Below are 17,755 nucleotides of genomic sequence, written 5' to 3' on the forward strand. Positions count from 1 at the left end.
GTGGAAGTCTTTAGGATCTGATCATATTCCAATTAGAGTGTGAAAATATTTAGAAGATTTTGGGAGATTTTTGATATATTAAACTGTTTAATATTATTTTTAAAACTAAAAAGATGTCTAAGGAGTGGAGGAAGAGTATTTCGGTCCTCATTTTTAAGAATAAAGGAGATACACAAGAGTATTCAAATTATAAACGAATTAAGTTGAAACGAATTAAGTTGATGTGTCATACTTTAAAGTTATGGGAGAGAGTGATTGAACAAAGGTTAAGACACATGACAAAGATTTCTCATAATCAATTTGGATATATGCCGGGCAGGTCTACTATGGAAGCTATACATTTATTGAGAGGTTTGATGGAGAAGTTCAGAGAATAAGGAGAATTTACATTTGATTTTATTTATTTAGAAAAAACTTATTGATACGTCACCAACAAATTTTCATCATCCGACACAAATCTCGAGGCATAACACAAATCTCAATACGATACTTTAAACAAATAACATTTAAATCTTGATAAAAAAATCATCCAGAGCTCCGATTTCAACAAACTTATAGTAAAACTAACTGGTTCGAAGAGACGAACCTAATGATATGAAAGTTAGTCTAATCCGAGTCAAATCAAGCTCAGATCAAGTCATTAAACCACTATTGAAAGATTTTTGTACACATTTGGATGGCCAATAGATGTCGACACTGACAAGTTTATACTTGAATCGAACAGCTCGACAAGACGAATCCAACGAGACCAATATCACTCATTTCAGACATCGTTAAGGTATTCAAATATCCATTAAACACGGCATGATCCGATGAAGCTCTTTGGACCGTCCTATCAAAATGATTGATATTCTTGCATTAATTGCACTCAAAACAATATAAATATACACCCACCCTTCACATGAGGGGAAGCTAAAATTTAGAGAGAGAGTTTGAGGCATTGAGGAAAAGCTGCAGTTCAGCATCACCACCGACCGTTGTCGACCCTCGTCGATTGCAGTCAACCACCACCAACTTTCGTCGACCTCCGCCAACCGTCATCCACTGGCACTAACCACCATTGATCACCTCCAACCAGACACCATCAGTCGATGTTGTAATATGAAAAATATAATTACCTTTTTCCGTATGTGGGATAAGGGATTTATGTAATCATCAATTAAAAGTGAATTTTCACAACTGCGTCAGACCTCGTGGTTTTTCCCTTACTGGTTTTCCACGTAAAAAACTTCTAGAGCCATCACCGTTTTTTTTCTTTCATCTGTGTGTGTGTTGAAATTTCGCACAACACTAAGACAATAATTCATTACTCTACCGCTGTAAATTTTCATCACTTACGATAAGGTTCAAAGAGATATCCTTTGGAGAGTTCTTGAGAAGAAAGGTGTTGATATGACATATATTCAAGTCATTAAATATATGTGTATAATGTATACTAGAGCTGTTACTTGTGTTCAATCCAAAAGAGGATTGACCAAATATCTTCCTATTTTTATTGGATTACATCACGGATCGGCTTTAAGCCCATATCTTCTTGCTTTAGTTATGAATGGTCTTACTGAACATCTACAGGAGGATGTACCTTGTTGTATGTTTTTTGCTGATAATATCCTTCTCATGAATAAAACGAGAGAAAAAACCCAGGAAAAACTTGAATTATTAAGGTCTACGTTGGAGCCTAAAAGTCTTCATTTAAGTATAACTAAAACTGAATACATGGAATGTAATTTTAGTAGTAGTAGCTTTAGTGACAAAAGCGTGACTTTTGGTGATCAAATTATTAAAAGATGTGAACAATCTAGATACAAACCATCTGATGATATGATTAGAAGAGTAGATGTTTTAGATTCGACTTGTGTTAAGAAAGACAGAGGTAGACCTAGGAAAACTTGGGCTTATTGTATAAAAAATGAAATGATCTTAATTTACTAGAACTAAATGAAAACATGACACTAAACATGACACGTAGTGGGATTAAGGCTTTTTTGTTGTTGTTGTTGTTGTAGACTAATGAAACCTGAAATCTGTTTGCTTTGAATATTGAAACTTAATAAATTATTATTTTAATTATTTTAATTTTAAAAATATTCAAATAACAGAATATTAGACTTCTCTTAACTTAATATTTATTAGTTTTTTCATTAATATTTAAATAAATTAATATTATAAATTTCATATAAAAATATCTTGAATTTTTAAATTTATTATAATATCTAAATTTATTAATTAAATACTATTTAAAATTTAATGTAAAAGATTAATATTAAAAACGCATCGTTTTTGCTCCTTTATAAAGAAAGGCTGCATGCCCCCTCTATTTCATTAAATATATTATCTTGCATCACGAAAAATTATTTCATACGGATCGGACACCGGTGTTCGATCCGGACTGTAGATCACCTGATTTCGGTTGGCCCCACCTATTTTTTTTTTTTTTTTTATTTTTTTTATAAAAAAAATAAAAATAATCCTGACCGTGATCTTATCTTCAGTATCGCAGTATCGGACAAAGCACGCAATAATTCCTCCCTTTGCACGCTGCTAACAGAACCATTAGGAGAAAGGAGAACGCTAATGGCGTTGGAGAAGAGCAGGATCTTGATCATCGGCGGCACGGGGTTCGTCGGACAGTACATTGTGAGGGCGAGTGTGCGCACTGGACATCCCACCTTCGCCCTCATCCGGGAAGGTTCAGCCGGCTCCGATCCTGACAAAGCTAGAGTCATCGATGACTTTAAAGCCGCCGGCGTCACGATTGTCTACGTACGGCGCCCTAACCCTAACCCTAACCCTAACCCTTTATTTTGAATTAGGTTTGTTTCGGTTAATACTTTTGGGTGGATTGTTTTTAGGGGGATCTTCATGACCATGCGAGTCTTGTGAAAGCGATAAAGCAGGTGGATGTGGTGATATCGACTGTAGGTCATGACCAGATCGCTGACCAGCCGAAGATCATTGCTGCGATTAAGGACGCTGGGAACGTGAAGGTTTGTTTGCTTCTGGAGTGTGTATACTTTGTTTTCTGTTTGTTCTGTTTTTATGCTTTTGCGGCTTATTTTCTTAGCTTTTCCGGTTGATGTAATTTGTTTTGTTTAGTAGTGTCTTTGTTTGGGATGGATGGTACTATTAATTTTGATTTAGGGTCGGTTTGAGGCAACTGTTGATTATTTATAATCTACAGATTATCAAAATAAACTGACTTACTGTTTGAGTCAACTTATTCAGAATAGCTTATCGGTAATTATGACTGTATAAATGACATTACTGCCCCTGTATAATAAAACTGTTTGGGGAGCTTATTAAGAATAACTTATTAGCAGCACAGTAGTGCAGAAGCATAAAATCATCACAGATCAGTTCCAAAAGATGATATACAGTTCTCACACTCTCTTGAGTACAAAAAAAAAAAGATAAAGACAAATACAATACAATGAGAAATTTTAAAATATTAAATTTCAAGCTCTGACTACGTCTGTCCCCAACTGCACTATCAACCTGGGAAAACATTAAATTTTCATCACTGCTGACAATGTAACATATGGGACTGTTGACCCATTGAAAGAAACCACAATGAGTTGAAACACCCTTATCACAACCGTAAAACTGTCTCCCAAAGCTATGAGGGTTATGCGATGTGAGCAACAGAGCCGACAGTCCACAATAACACAAAACAACTATGTCTATCATTGAAATCCTAGAAGTTATGTTAGTATAACTGCGAAAAAAAAATCAAAAAAATCAAATGTCAGATCTTATCTCAAAAAAAAAAAACACATAAAAATTGATCTATAATGTACGAAGAAAAGAAATACTCGTAGGATGAGCTGTCATTTATAGCATATGTTATAGACTCCCTCAGAGCAGCCATCTCAGCCACACCCTCCACGTCATGAACTTCAAATTCATTAAAGTCATTCTTATCCTCAGGAACTGAAGGCCCGAGCATAATTTCTGATGGTTATTCATAGATATTCAACTCATCGTTATCAGCCATACTAAAACCCGTATCTGAACGTGAAAGGTGTCGTCGGATGAAGTTATGTAGTGTCATGGTTGCCATCACAATATGCACCTGCTTCTGAAATGAATATGACGACATATCACGTAGGATGACTCATTTCTTCTTCCAAACTCCAAAAGTTCTTTCAATTACCCCACGAAAAGAGGAGTGACGTTTGTTAAACATTTCTTTCCTACCACGAATAATGTCACTTGCTTGCTCCAAAAGTTCTTTCAATTACCCCACGAAAAGAGGAGTGACGTTTGTTAAACATTTCTTTCCTACCACGAATAATGTCACTTGCTTGCTCCAAAAGTTCTTTCAATTACCCCACGAAAAGAGGAGTGACGTTTGTTAAACATTTCTTTCCTACCACGAATAATGTCACTTGCTCGCTCAAAATCAGGAATATGATACCTAGTATCTAGATATGGTTTCAGATTGTCCATTTGCATAGGGTATTCATCATCAACCAAATAATATTTTCCAGTTATGGAAGATATTATTATTTGCAATAAATACATGTAACTAGGAATTTTATAAATCAGAACATACCTGAAGGCGGATGAGAAAAACTCTGCGATCTATTCCAGCAGCATAGGAGAAAATCCGACTATTATGGGCACTCCCTTCCCAACTCGCCATAACATATGTGAAACACATGTTGAAGTCATATACCGCCATGACATTTTGAGTAGTTGAACTACTTCGACCAATGTAAACCACCTTGTTCTGGCTGGGTATTCGGGCATCAACGTGAGTACCGTCAATTGCACCTATGCAGTTCTGTTTTGCAGGGTTAGAAAATATTTGTATTTTGATATGTACGTAAAGAAAACAATAATTACCTTGAAATAAGGTATGTAACGGGGATCAGTTGCGATTTGTCCTGGAGTATTAGCAAATGATGGATCCTCTTGTCTGATTATTTTAGCGGCTAAACTAACAAAAGTTTGTATGCCTTTGGAGAAATAACGACTTATTGTCTCCGATGAATGCTGAAATCTCTCTATAGCACTCCTAATTGATTCATTCTGTGACAAAATATATAGCGTTATAGCCAATACCTCTCTTCTCGTCGTTCTCAAAGAACCTTGGAGTCCGTGATTCAGGGAGAACTCGTGCAGGATATCCATAAATATCGGTACAATCATTCAAAATATATTACTGAACCTAATTGGATGTCCAGAAAACATTTCATCTACCCATTTATCTTCAACAAAGTTGGAGGTCATTCGGGGTAAACTTCAGCCAATCATAATCCCTTCCAGTCAGTTATTTAAATCTTTTAGCTATATTTTACCAACCTTCTTTGTTGAAATACGTGGTTGACCTATTTCCGATCTCAATCTCGGTGATGCAGAAATTGCATAAAATATTTGTAACTTCCTTTTCCCACATCGTTAACCAACCACCTTAATTTGTCTTAGCCATGGTGTAACTATACGAAGAATTGCATATGCATAAAGAAATTAATATTGTAACTCAACATGCATAAGAAAGCGAGATAGCAATGCATTCCATCCAAATGAACCAACAAGAGAAGAAATCTAACCATGCTATAGGCATACCATACAAATGAACCAACAGTGTAGCAATTTGCTAAAAAAAAAAGAGACGAAAGAATTATATGGTTCAGTCAAAGACCTACATCCACAGTAAGACATTAAACATGTTTTTATTATGCAATTGTGTAAGGTTACATAACAAAGAAAGACATCCAACTGAACTACATGTGTGAAAATAAGCAATAGATATCTTATATATGAAATGCACCTTCTCATACATATCGTGGAATCAAATTCCACCCGAAGTAACTGCCAAGTGTGACAATAATTTTTTTCATTGTCAACTACAAATATGCAACCCTTAGTTCTAAAATATAAGCAATGTGATAGTTGACCAATGCAACCCGTAACTCTAAAGACCAATATATCCCCAAAAATCATTCCATTTAACCAACAAACCAAACAGTCCCCTTTCAATAACAGTGGTTGGATATAGAATTGTATTATTTGAGAAGCTGCACATGGATATGTCATTCATTAATGCAATAGATTTTAAATTTCTTTACGAAACTGCACATGAATATTCCATTCATTAATGCATTACAATAAAAGCCAATGGATCAATGTTAAGCTGATGGGAGAATGACATTTCATTTAGAAGCATCTCTATAGTAAACTCTAATATATTTTGATCAACTTTCATTAATGCATTACAATGAAATCCACTGAATATATTTTGATCAACCTTCATAAGCACACCCTCTATGACTTTAGTAGGGGATTGTATCAACTAATAACATATGGTTGTGGGCATAACATCATTAAATTTCTAAATGCAGCTTCGTAAACAAAATTAAAATCTAATTCATTAATGAATGAAATATCCATGTGCATTAATGAATGGAATATCCGTGTGCAGCTTCAGATTTTAAAACTAAAATGAGAAGAAACTTCAATAAGCTCATCCTCAGGAACTGTAGAAAACAAGCATAATTATATATTCTCCATAGCTGTTTTAAATTCAAAAATTATTGAAAAGAACAAGATCAAAAGTAAGAAAATTTCAAATGAATTGAAAAAGTTTCAGCACTTATTTGCTCAATCATTGCAGCTAGTGGAATTCTTCCATCCATGAAATTTATTAGTGAATGAAATGTTTTACTCATTCAAGATGCATAGAAACACAAAATCCATCTCTTTACATCCGCCCATATACAAACCTACCGAAAACCAGGTAACAACATCTCTCATTTAGGATCTAATATATCACTCACATTTAGACCAATAACAAAGAATTGAAATAATGCATAAGAATTGAGTGGTCTGTATGTAAATGCCCCAATATATTTTGTATGTAATAGCATTGAAATTCATATGCAAGTGCATAGAAACTGAGTGGTATGCCCCATTATATTTTTTTCAACAGAGCATACAAATTGAGTAGGAATTGAAGTAGTATGTGCATAAATCCCCCATTGTGATTTTTTTCAACAGTGCACAGGAATTGAAGTGGTATGTATGTAAAAATGACACAGATGCATCCAATTTTCTCTAATTTCCACTTGATCGTTCTTCTCATAATTGATAAGAAAGAATGAAAACTCTGAAATGATTCATCTGTTTTCCTCATACAAGATGCATAGACACCCAAATAATCCACATCTCAGCTCTCTCATTCTTCTTTTCTAACTCATTAACATTCATTGATTTGGTATAAATCACCAATCTATATGTACGTAAATTGCAACCCGAGCCAAAATAAAACAAGTGAGGTATGAAACCAATTGCTTAGCAATAGTTATTCCAACATTCCCAAGCAACGAGTAATGTGAGGGTCGAATACATACTCGTATGAGGCGAGATATGAGCAAAAGAAAGATCGGGGAGGGGGAGAGTGTGAGGTCAAAAATATACCTTATATATGTGCCGATCTCCGCGAGAGTTAAGGAGCAGAAGAGAGATCGGGAGGGCGAGGGCGAGGCCGAGCAGAGAAGGGCACCTCTGGAATTCTTACCCTAACGCGATAAGCATACGCGGGATGCGGCCTCCATCCCGCTTCTTCACCTATTAAGGATTTTGCGAATTGCGTTTCAGAGCGGCACAAATAATCTGAAGCCAACGTGATATTCAAGCACAACGGCGGGCGCTTTTTTCACAAGGCGCCCGCCCCACAGCTGCCCCAAACGGGGACTTAGTCAAGGAAAACTGATTGTAAATTACAAGTTGGGGAGTGCTTAGAAAATGCTGTTAGATTTTGTACTAAACGTTATGTATGAATTTTAATTACCAGTTGGATCAGAAAAGAAATTCCAACTGGTCAAGCGAGAAGTTTGACACAAAGCCCAAATCCCGAGGCAGTCAAATGGGATGAATAGAGGTAAATTTTGACTTCTAACATTATTTCAAGTCTATAGCTGAAATTATTTTCTTGTTACTGCAAATCCAACCACTCCAAAAATATTTAAATTTGACAATAAAAACTTGTCAAAATTGCTTAGTTCAAGTGTTATATTAGATTGGGGAGTTCACACTGCAAGATCGGCAATTGTGGGATCTAATTGTAACAAGAATTGTTTGTTTTATGGTATTTTAACTAACAGTATTTCAGCTTTTAGTGATCTTGTAATATCTGTGGATCTCCATTTTTAGAGCAAGTTTTTGGTGAATGATTGCTCTCCAGTGGACAAACATTTTGATGTAAAAATGATGGCTGTCATTGTTGTTTTTCAACGACCTTGAATTTAACTTGCGTTATTGATATTGTTCCAATAATTTTGATCAGGTTACTTTCAAGGTGTTAGGTTTAGTTCATAGATTATAGACATTTACCTAGTTTAGGCGGGTAAAATCTCTATATTATCCTATTTCTACTCATTTGAGAGCTCTTAAATTCTCTGATCATGAGAGAATTATAGTGCTCTGACAATTAGTGGAACAGTTTTTCTACCACCTCTTTTATCTTCAAATCCAAACTTCTTTTGCCTCTATAGGAGATTTTGATGGTCATTAACCATCTTTATGACCTGATGTTACAGAACCATCATTCTCAGGTATTGTTGACTCCACCTTTGGAGGAATGATGGTTTTGAATGCCCTCGGCGGCCTCTTCAACTTTTTTTCACTTTATACACACGCATACAAGCAACAATATTCATGTCACCATAAGAAGGAAATGAAAAGCATGTCTTATTTTTTATTATAATTAGACTCCTCATTCATGAGGGCCCTTTATAATAGATTTTTATTGGCCTTTGTAAAACATGCTGGCTCAGAGGGAAGGTTTAAAGTGGCAGAGAGAAGTTAGAGAGATATAGGATGCTGAGTAAAGAGGAAAACATTGGGTTTTCATAAACCATCATGTAACTAGATCATCGTATGATATTCATGCTGTGAGTTGAGGATTGATCAAAAAACATCTTCACCGAGTCTTTCTTGTGAAGGAGTCATCATATCTTTGGTCCCCCAGTAAGATAATCATGAGCTTTACATATATTATAGCAATACAATCCCTGGTGAATTGTCCAACCGATTAAAGTCATTTAGCTATAAATGGGATCAACAAATAATTGAAATCGGGTCAATAACAACTTGATGAGCAGTGTAAATTTTGTCTACATTTTCTCATAATATAACCAAATTCAAAGTATATATTTCTTACCAACATACATGCTGATAGCGTCAAATTGTGCATGGTGCGGTGTGGAGCACCCTCAACCTCATTTTGTATGGCGCAGTATGGGGGGCATAAAATGGCATTTTATTTGCTCTATTCGTAGGTAATATGCCATGCATGCATTATCCATGTATTATTTGAATGAAAGAAGCCACTCAGTGTTTCGTTTGGGGCAACTGCAACCTGTTAAAAAACTATTGCGCGATAGCTGTGCCAGGAAGCAGTTGCGTAGAAGCTGACTATCTATTTTTTGCAGTTTTACAATAGCTATGTTGTAGATGTTTCTGATCAAATGACATTTTTGCCTCTGTAGTAGTATATAATAGAATCAATTATGCTAGTACATTAAAATTGTCGTGTGCATTACCTTCTCAATTGACCATAACAAAAGTATAACACATTTTAAATTCACAAACAACCATGATATTTTGTTTTGGTGATTCGCAATGCTCGATGAATGTAAACTGCTCATTATTCGTCTCATATGCATCCACGTGTATTTCATCAATCGCTCCAGTACACTTCCTTTCAAATATTTTTTTTTTCATATAAATCTTCTTTGTAGATATCAACACCAATCGTGTTAAAATTCTATAAATCTTATTTGAGGCATTTAAAAGTAGAAATTGGAAGGTTGTCATAGGAGAAGGATATGAATGCCTTAAAAAATGCCTAGAAGATCATTGAGCTATCATACTAAAAATTTTTTTAGTATGTAAATTTGTTTTTCATTAAAATATAATATATATAGAAGCTTGAAATGATGTTAGGAAAGGTTAGTGGTAAAATGATATGCTCAATTCGATGAGATATCTTCTAAAATGATTTTTTCTCTTGCTATTAAAATGAATACATTTCATATTATAATTCTATAGCTGCTAACCTTGGATGGTCTATACAACAATATAATTTGAATATACCTTTTGATGTGGGGATATTGACAAAAAAAATGTATAGGAATCTTCTATCATGATTCAACAACTTTATGACATGTTTTTGAAATAATTTATCAGATTTACAAAGGCCATATATAGAGTGGGATATAAACAAAGACAAGACGATCTTACACGTCTAATAAAACATTATATTGGCTTAAAAATTGTGATTCTTATTGTCTCTTAATATGGTTATTATAGGTGATGCAATAAAAGAAAGGAATTACTTAGGATAATGCTCTCAGTAAAGTTTGAAATAAAAAATAAACTCGATATTCTTAAATATTTCATTGATATATTAGTGACTCAATTAAAAAAAAAAAACTCAAAAGGAAAATATGTTATTGTTATATTGTTTACCTAAAGACAAATAAATTAGAATAATGTTATAGGAGAACAGATAAATGACTTCAAAGAAACATAGGAGATTATTGAGCTATTAGAAGAAAAAGCTTTGTAGTAGGTTATTTTCTCGTTAAAATATAATGCAGATAAAAGTTTGAAACGATGTGAGGCAAGCCTAGTAGCAAAATGATATACTCAATTCTATGGGATATATTCTATAATTTTTTTTTCTTGGAATACAATTCATTATATAATTTATGTGGTTGCTAACCTTTTGCTAACCTTAAATGGGTTATAATTAGAATAATGTTATAGAAGGACATATAAATGACTTTAAAAAAACATAGGAGATTATTGAGCTATTAGAAGAAAAATTTTTGTAGTAAGTTATTTTCTCGTTAAAATATAATGCAGATAAAAGCTTAAAACGATATGAGGCAAGCCTAGTAGCAAAATGATATACTCAATTCTATGGGATATGTTTTATAATTTTTTTTTTTCTTGGAATACAATTCATAATATAATTTATGTGGTTGCTAACCTTTTGCTAACCTTAAATGGGTTATAAAACAATTTAATGTGAAAATACATATTTATTTGTGTCTGTTGATGAAAAAGTTTATAGGAATCTTCCATCATGATTCAAAAATTTTTTATATGGTTTTGAAACAATTTATCAAATTTATAGAGACCATATATAGGGGTGGGATATAAACAAAGACAAGAATATCATATACTTTTTATAAAAGATTATACTAACTGAAAAATTTTAATTCTTATAATATATGCTCATAATATAGTTATTATAGATGATGCAATAAAAGAAAGGAATTACAAAGGAACATGCTCTCGAGAAAACTTGAAATAAATTTTTTTTAAAAAAAGCGACAAGTTTAAATATTCATTGGTATATAAGTGACTTAATTAAAAAAAAAAGTAATTTTTTCCTCCAAACCGAAATATGTTATTGCTATATTGTATACCGGAATACAAAAATAGAAGTTAGAGTTAGAAGGATGTTATATGAGAAGAGATGAATTCCTTAAAAAAATCTAGGAGATCATTGATCTATCTAGGGCTATAAACGAGCCGAGCTTGAGCGAACTCAAGCTTGGCTCTTGTTTTGCTCGTTTGAAATTAATTATATTCAATTGGCTCGTGTTCGAAATTGCGCGTAAAGAGTGTGTTCATGTTCAACTCGATTTACATATTCTTGTTCGTGTTCAGCTCGTGTTATGCTCGAAATTGTCTCGTTTAAATTAACTAAAAAAAAATTATGTAGGGTGTGAGATTCAAATTTGCACCATTCTCATGCATTAAAAAATGCAAAACCACATAACCATACGAGCTGTAGTGATTTAATGTTAGATACAAATATATATGATATATTATTTTATAAGTAATATATATAATTTTCTTATTTTGAGTTAAAACAAGTCGAACACGTTTGAACAAAGAGTTGTTTGCGTTCAACTCTTTTATAATTTGAGCTTAAAAAAATTATTCATGTTTGCATCGCTTAACGAGCAATTCGAATGCAAGCCACCCAACGAGTCAAAAAACGAGTTGTTCGCAAATAAAGAACTCTTTGCAAACAATGAGTTTTTTTTATAGCCCTAGATCTATCAAAAGAAATTTTTTTGTAGTCGGTTATTTTCTCGTTAAAATTTAATGTAGATAGAAGCTTGAAATTATGTGAGCCATGGTTGGTATTAAAATGTTATACCTAATTCTATGGGATATATTCTTAAAAAAAAATTTCTCTTGCTGCTAGACTGCTAAAATGAATGTAATTCATATTATAATTTATATAGCGGCTAACTTTTGATGGTCCATACAAAAAAAAATAATATATATATATATAGGAATCGTCTCTCATGATTAACAACTTTAACATATGGTTTTGGAACAATCTGTCAGATTTACAATGGCCGGAAGACAAAATGCTTCATAAAATGTTTCTTTGATTGGAAAATTGTAATTCTTATTATATATATTCATATTATAGTTATAATAGGTGATGCAATGAAATAGATAAATTACTCAGGAAAATTCTTTCGGTAATGTTTGAAATAAAAAAACTCAGCAAGCTTAAATATTTCATTGGTATATAAGTGACTCAATCAAAAAAAGAATGTTTTATTTCCAAAACCAAATAAGTCTTTGTTGAATTGTATGCCGGAAGACAAAAATATAAATGGCTTTCCACTTGGTAGTTAGCGAATAATGCGTTCAAGAAAGTTGTTGATGGTAGTTTTTTTTTTTTTTGAAATTATTGTAATTAGTATATCTCTCTAACTATTGCATAGTTTTTATTTATTCTCTAGGTAGCTTTGTGTATAAACACCTATTTGAGGAACTTACAAATAAAAAATTTCAGCCACTTTTTCTTTTCTTTTTTAAGAAAGTATAAAGCTTTGTAGTTAACAAAATTATATTTTCCATACAATAAAATATCCAAAGTTTGCGTTTGAATGGGAACTCAATTAGGAAAAAGGTGCTTGTTATCCTTGAACTTAAGGTGATCCTGAATCAGGAAGGATTATGAAAAGAAGAATCTATCTCGAAAGAATGACATGATCTCGATGCTTCACTCTGATACAATGAAAGATGGATTAGATGATGAAACTATCAAGTTGGTATTTATAAAATGTATAGAGGTTCAGTGTACAGGAATCAATGTGCTAATAACTGTGTATTTATAAATATCAACTTAAAAATAAATAAATAGCAACTTGGCTGGAAAATACAAAAAAAGGAAGAGCTGGGTCAGGTTCATGTTTTAATGCCATACCATTTAATAGAATAAGATTGGGCATTAGGTTGGCACTTAAATTAACTTGTAATTTTTGGTCATAGAATTCCTCTGCTTAAGAATATGAATTAAAAGAAACAATTTCAAATGTCCTTGATTTCAGTATCTTTTTAAGCGGCGTATTTATCTTGTAAATCAGATGTTTTTCTTTGTTACGAATATTTTTTTCCATGTTATCAAACCAATCTTCTTTTCAGTAAGCTTTGATGGTTTTAGAATATTTTCTAGAATGATTATTCGAAAGCATGTGGTTCTTTTGAAGTTTTCCAGATATTGCAACTATTGAATTTAGGTGTACTTTTGGGTTTGGATTTTCTGATCAAAAATTGATTAGGATGCTTTTTATGGTCTTTAGATTTACTTTGAGATAAGCTAATATATAGATAATCAATCAAAATATATATTGTAGTAATCTCAAATCAGCATTGCATTATGTTGCCTGATGTCTTCTACTGATTGTATCTTCTGCAGAGGTTCCTCCCAGCAGAATTTGGTAATGACGTTGACAATGTTCATCCTGTCGATGCAGCAAAGAAATTATTTGATACGAAGGTCCAAATCCGTCGAATTATTGAGGCAGAGAATATCCCATACACGTTTGTTGTTGCCAACTTCACCGCGAGCTATTTCCTTCCCTCCATTGGGGAAGCTGGCCCCTGGAGTCCCCCAACCGAAAAGGTCGTCATCATGGGCGACGGCAACGCAAAGGGTAATTAGTTTTTAGGAAAATTTACATATGTAACACACAACTCTTATGTATTCACATATCTCACACCTAAACTTTCTTATTTATTTTCATCTCACTTTGATAATTCAAACCTATGCATGAAAATGTGTTAATTCTGCTATATTTGATGTGATATTAAAGATTTGATTGCAATGTATGTAAATGCCACTAATTTTTATTTCCTGAACACCCGGTTTTTATATGTATAGCTGACATTATTTGTTTCAGTAATCTTCAATTGCGAGGATGATATCGGCACGTACACGATGAAGGCTATCGATGACCCGAGGACCCTGAACAAGATTCTATATCTGAGACCTGCGGAGAACGTCTACTCTCAAAATGAACTTATCTCTCTTTGGGAGAAGAAGACCGGGAAGAAACTTGAGAGGATCTATGTTCCTGAAACTGAAGTACTGAAACAAATCCAAGGTCTGAAATGAATAATTGACTGATTTCTGTTGGGGTTTTTTGATAAAATTTTTATATAAAACCTTTATCATCATCTTCATTATCATACTTAACCTGCAATGTTAACAACTACTGGGAGTAACATAAATGAAGCAAATTTATATAAAAATCTTGGTGTTTTCTGCATGCTTTATTTTCTTTTATCCGTTTGTTTTGATGATTCCCATCAGCCTTAATCTTTCACTTTTATTTAAAAATTTCAATACATCTTTAATGCCTCGGTAAGGTGGTATACATGTAAAAATGAAGTTTAGATGTTAGACATGTAAATTCATAGGAATTGAGTTGTATATATGTAAATCTTTGATATTTTTCTTTCGCTCGCAGAGGCTCCGGAGCATCGAAAGCTTCCGCTGTCTATCCATCACACTGCATTTGTAAAGGGAGACCACACCAACTTTGAAATCGACCCAGAAAAGGGTGTGGAAGCAACCCAGCTCTATCCTGATGTCAAGTACACTACTGTGGATGAATATCTCAACAGGTTACTGTAGAACTTCTTCTATATTTTCTTTATATAAGGCTTTAATGCAGTAATTACTAATTCGTATATGATTATGTTACTTTATTTTATTTTTTATTTTTATTATTTTTCTTAGTTGACGTTTTGGTTATTTGTCTGGTTGAAGTTTGAGTGTGAACAACTAACTTTGGTTATAACTGTGGGTTTGTTGCTTATTTGATTGGCTTCATTTTGGAAAATTTAATGTACTTTATTCCTGTTTTGGTGCAGATAATTTGAAATAAAATTTAGATGCAAGTTAAATGAAATTTAGATTCAAGATTATATTTTGATTTGTTTGTTTATTTGAAGGAAGTTTGCATGCACGCCCCACAATTCCTTTAAATTTACATGTCTAACACCTAAACTTTGATATTTACATTTAAACACTTTGGAACCTATGCGTATATATATGTATAGCATGAATGAAAAGGTGTACTTTACTTTTAACAAGTTAGTAATGGTGGTGTTTTTGAAGTGATATTAAAGATATAGAATGTTATATTTATGTAAATAGAAAAGTATTTTGTGGTATGTATGTAAATGACCTTTCATTTTATTATGGCATTGGAGTATCTGCCACTGCTCACACTCGTCTATGGGTTTGGGTTGCCCTTGAATTGATAAGTAGTAGGCCTAAAAATAACACATCGTCACTATTGTTCAACATCACCAAACATGATCAGTACATGTTCCTGTTCCTGTTGTAGGGAAAACTTCTCAATGTTATGATTATCATTACAACATACCATCTCAATGTTATGATCATGATCATGATTATTACCGCCGACCACAATTTGAATATATAGGGCATGTTAGGGATAGTTTTCTGCCTGTTTTGTATTTCAAACCACCATTATAATTCTTTTTGGGGAACTATTTTCTTTTTGCCTTACAGAAATTTTTTTTGGTAGGAAGTTAATTTTTTTCAATTTGATCAATTAAAGTGTGGTGATTGTAAGGAAATTGTTGTCTAGTCATTTATAATTTCCAGAGCTTGACAATCACATTTTTAAAAGGTTGCAATCACCCTAAACCCTAAATTGACTCTACACCATCTACAAATTTTCATTTAAAATGAAGATATTAAGTTCGGGTCGAGTTACATATATACCACTCAATTTCTCATGTATTTACATATTTAACATCTAAATTGTATTTTTTGCATGTCGCTTTATCTATACATGAAAATGTGTATTTCACTTCTTAAAAGTTAAGTGACATTTTTTTTATGTGATATGAAAGATGTGGGTGTATAAATGTAAAAAAATAAAGTTAACGCCCCCTTAAAATGGTTGCTATGTATGTAAATGTGTAGGAATTTGGTGGTATGTAATTAAGTGACATTTTTTTTATGTGATATGAAAGATTTGGGGGTATAAGTGTAAAAAAATAAAGTTAACGTCCCCTTAAAATGGTTGTTATGTATGTAAATGTGTAGGAATTTGGTGGTATGTATGTAAATGCCCCCATAAAATTTTAACTTTTAACAAGATATTTCAACACCTAACGCATCTCATTTGGAAATTATTTCTGATATTATTAATGTTTTTGGGGTAAAGTTATCAGCTGTTATCTCAATCAATACAGGCAACAGCTTAAAGCTTAATCAAGATTGAAAGATTTTTTATTTTTTATTTTTAAATTTTACATAAATTCTACACGATTTGCAATTATATCCAGCATCTGAAATGTGATATTCACATTTATACCATTTTAATGTCACAAATCTATGCAAAACAGAGGTGGTTTTACTACTAAAGGTTGTTAATTATAATATTTTCAATGTTATGTGAAGGATGCGGGTCATGCATATAAAAAACACATGGTGACGTGGAGTGTTAGGTAAATACAGAAGAGTTATATGGCGGCTATGTAAAATTTCGACTCTAACAATTATTGGCCAGCACTGGCACCGCCAACCTTTTTAAACAATTCCATTTTTCTTTTCTTATTCATGCATCCAACCTCCAACCTTCTAGAATTTCACATGGGGGAGCCGTTGGCTTTTAATATTATTTTATCATTGTTAGTCATGGTATATTTTTTTTCTTTTTTTGGGGGTTGTTAATGACTTTATTTATTTATTTATTTTTAAATTTTGATATATATATATATATATATATATAGTTATAATGAGAGACACAAAATCTTCAAATGAAAATAGCCTCTAATCCTTCCACAAAAAACATTAACAAAAAGTTGAAACAAGAACAAATTTCACCATAAAGGTACATGAACAAAGCTGCAAAAAGAAGAAGAAGAACCAACGAAAAGAATAGCAAATACCAGGCAAAGTAAAAGCAGAAGAAACACTAGTAAAAAACAAGACAAAAGTAAAAGCAGAGGAAATAAAACAAAAAACCAAAGAGCTCATAACTTACGTGCTAAAAAGACATAAAATGTTGTCCAGTCTTCCAAATATATAAAATATATTCAGAAAGCGGTTGAATTTTTAAGGAAAGGTTGGCATTCATCAAAGCTCAATACTCAAATCCTAGTAAAAGGCAAAGATCTAGTAGGAACATCTATATAAAGAAACCGAATGAATAGACACTTTCATATCACACTCAAATCAGGTGCAAGCAGCACCAAATCACCAAACCAACCAAGAAATTACACTAGGAAAGCCAAAATAATAATAACAAAAAACCACTAAACTAAAACACGAATTCAATCCAACCTCTTAAATATATCAAAGAGTGGTTGAATTTACAAAAATGAAAGGCTTCCAAAAAGGCACAAAACCGTATTCCAGCGAAAGATATATGTATAGCAT

The 17,755-nt window shown here is 32.8% G+C and overlaps 1 protein-coding gene across 2 annotated transcripts; it reads left to right on the plus strand.

Annotated features, from left to right (window-relative positions):
• Positions 1-2,494: 2,494 nt before the first annotated feature.
• LOC110032456 (isoflavone reductase homolog) lies at positions 2,495-15,152 on the plus strand. 2 transcript variants are annotated; one of them, XM_020736096.1, is made up of 5 exons: positions 2,495-2,763; positions 2,853-2,987; positions 13,748-13,985; positions 14,232-14,435; positions 14,802-15,152. In XM_020736096.1, exons 1-5 carry the CDS (start codon positions 2,575-2,577, stop codon positions 14,966-14,968), a joined length of 933 nt encoding a protein of 310 aa, XP_020591755.1. In that variant the 5' UTR covers positions 2,495-2,574; the 3' UTR covers positions 14,969-15,152. The 2 variants fall into 2 exon arrangements, with proteins under 2 accessions (XP_020591755.1, XP_020591756.1); XM_020736097.1 differs by having other exon boundaries at positions 14,232-14,416; positions 14,802-14,939.
• Positions 15,153-17,755: the final 2,603 nt, after the last annotated feature.

This window comes from Phalaenopsis equestris, unplaced genomic scaffold (assembly GCF_001263595.1).
Source record: "Phalaenopsis equestris unplaced genomic scaffold, ASM126359v1 Scaffold000946, whole genome shotgun sequence".
NCBI lineage: Eukaryota > Viridiplantae > Streptophyta > Magnoliopsida > Asparagales > Orchidaceae > Phalaenopsis > Phalaenopsis equestris.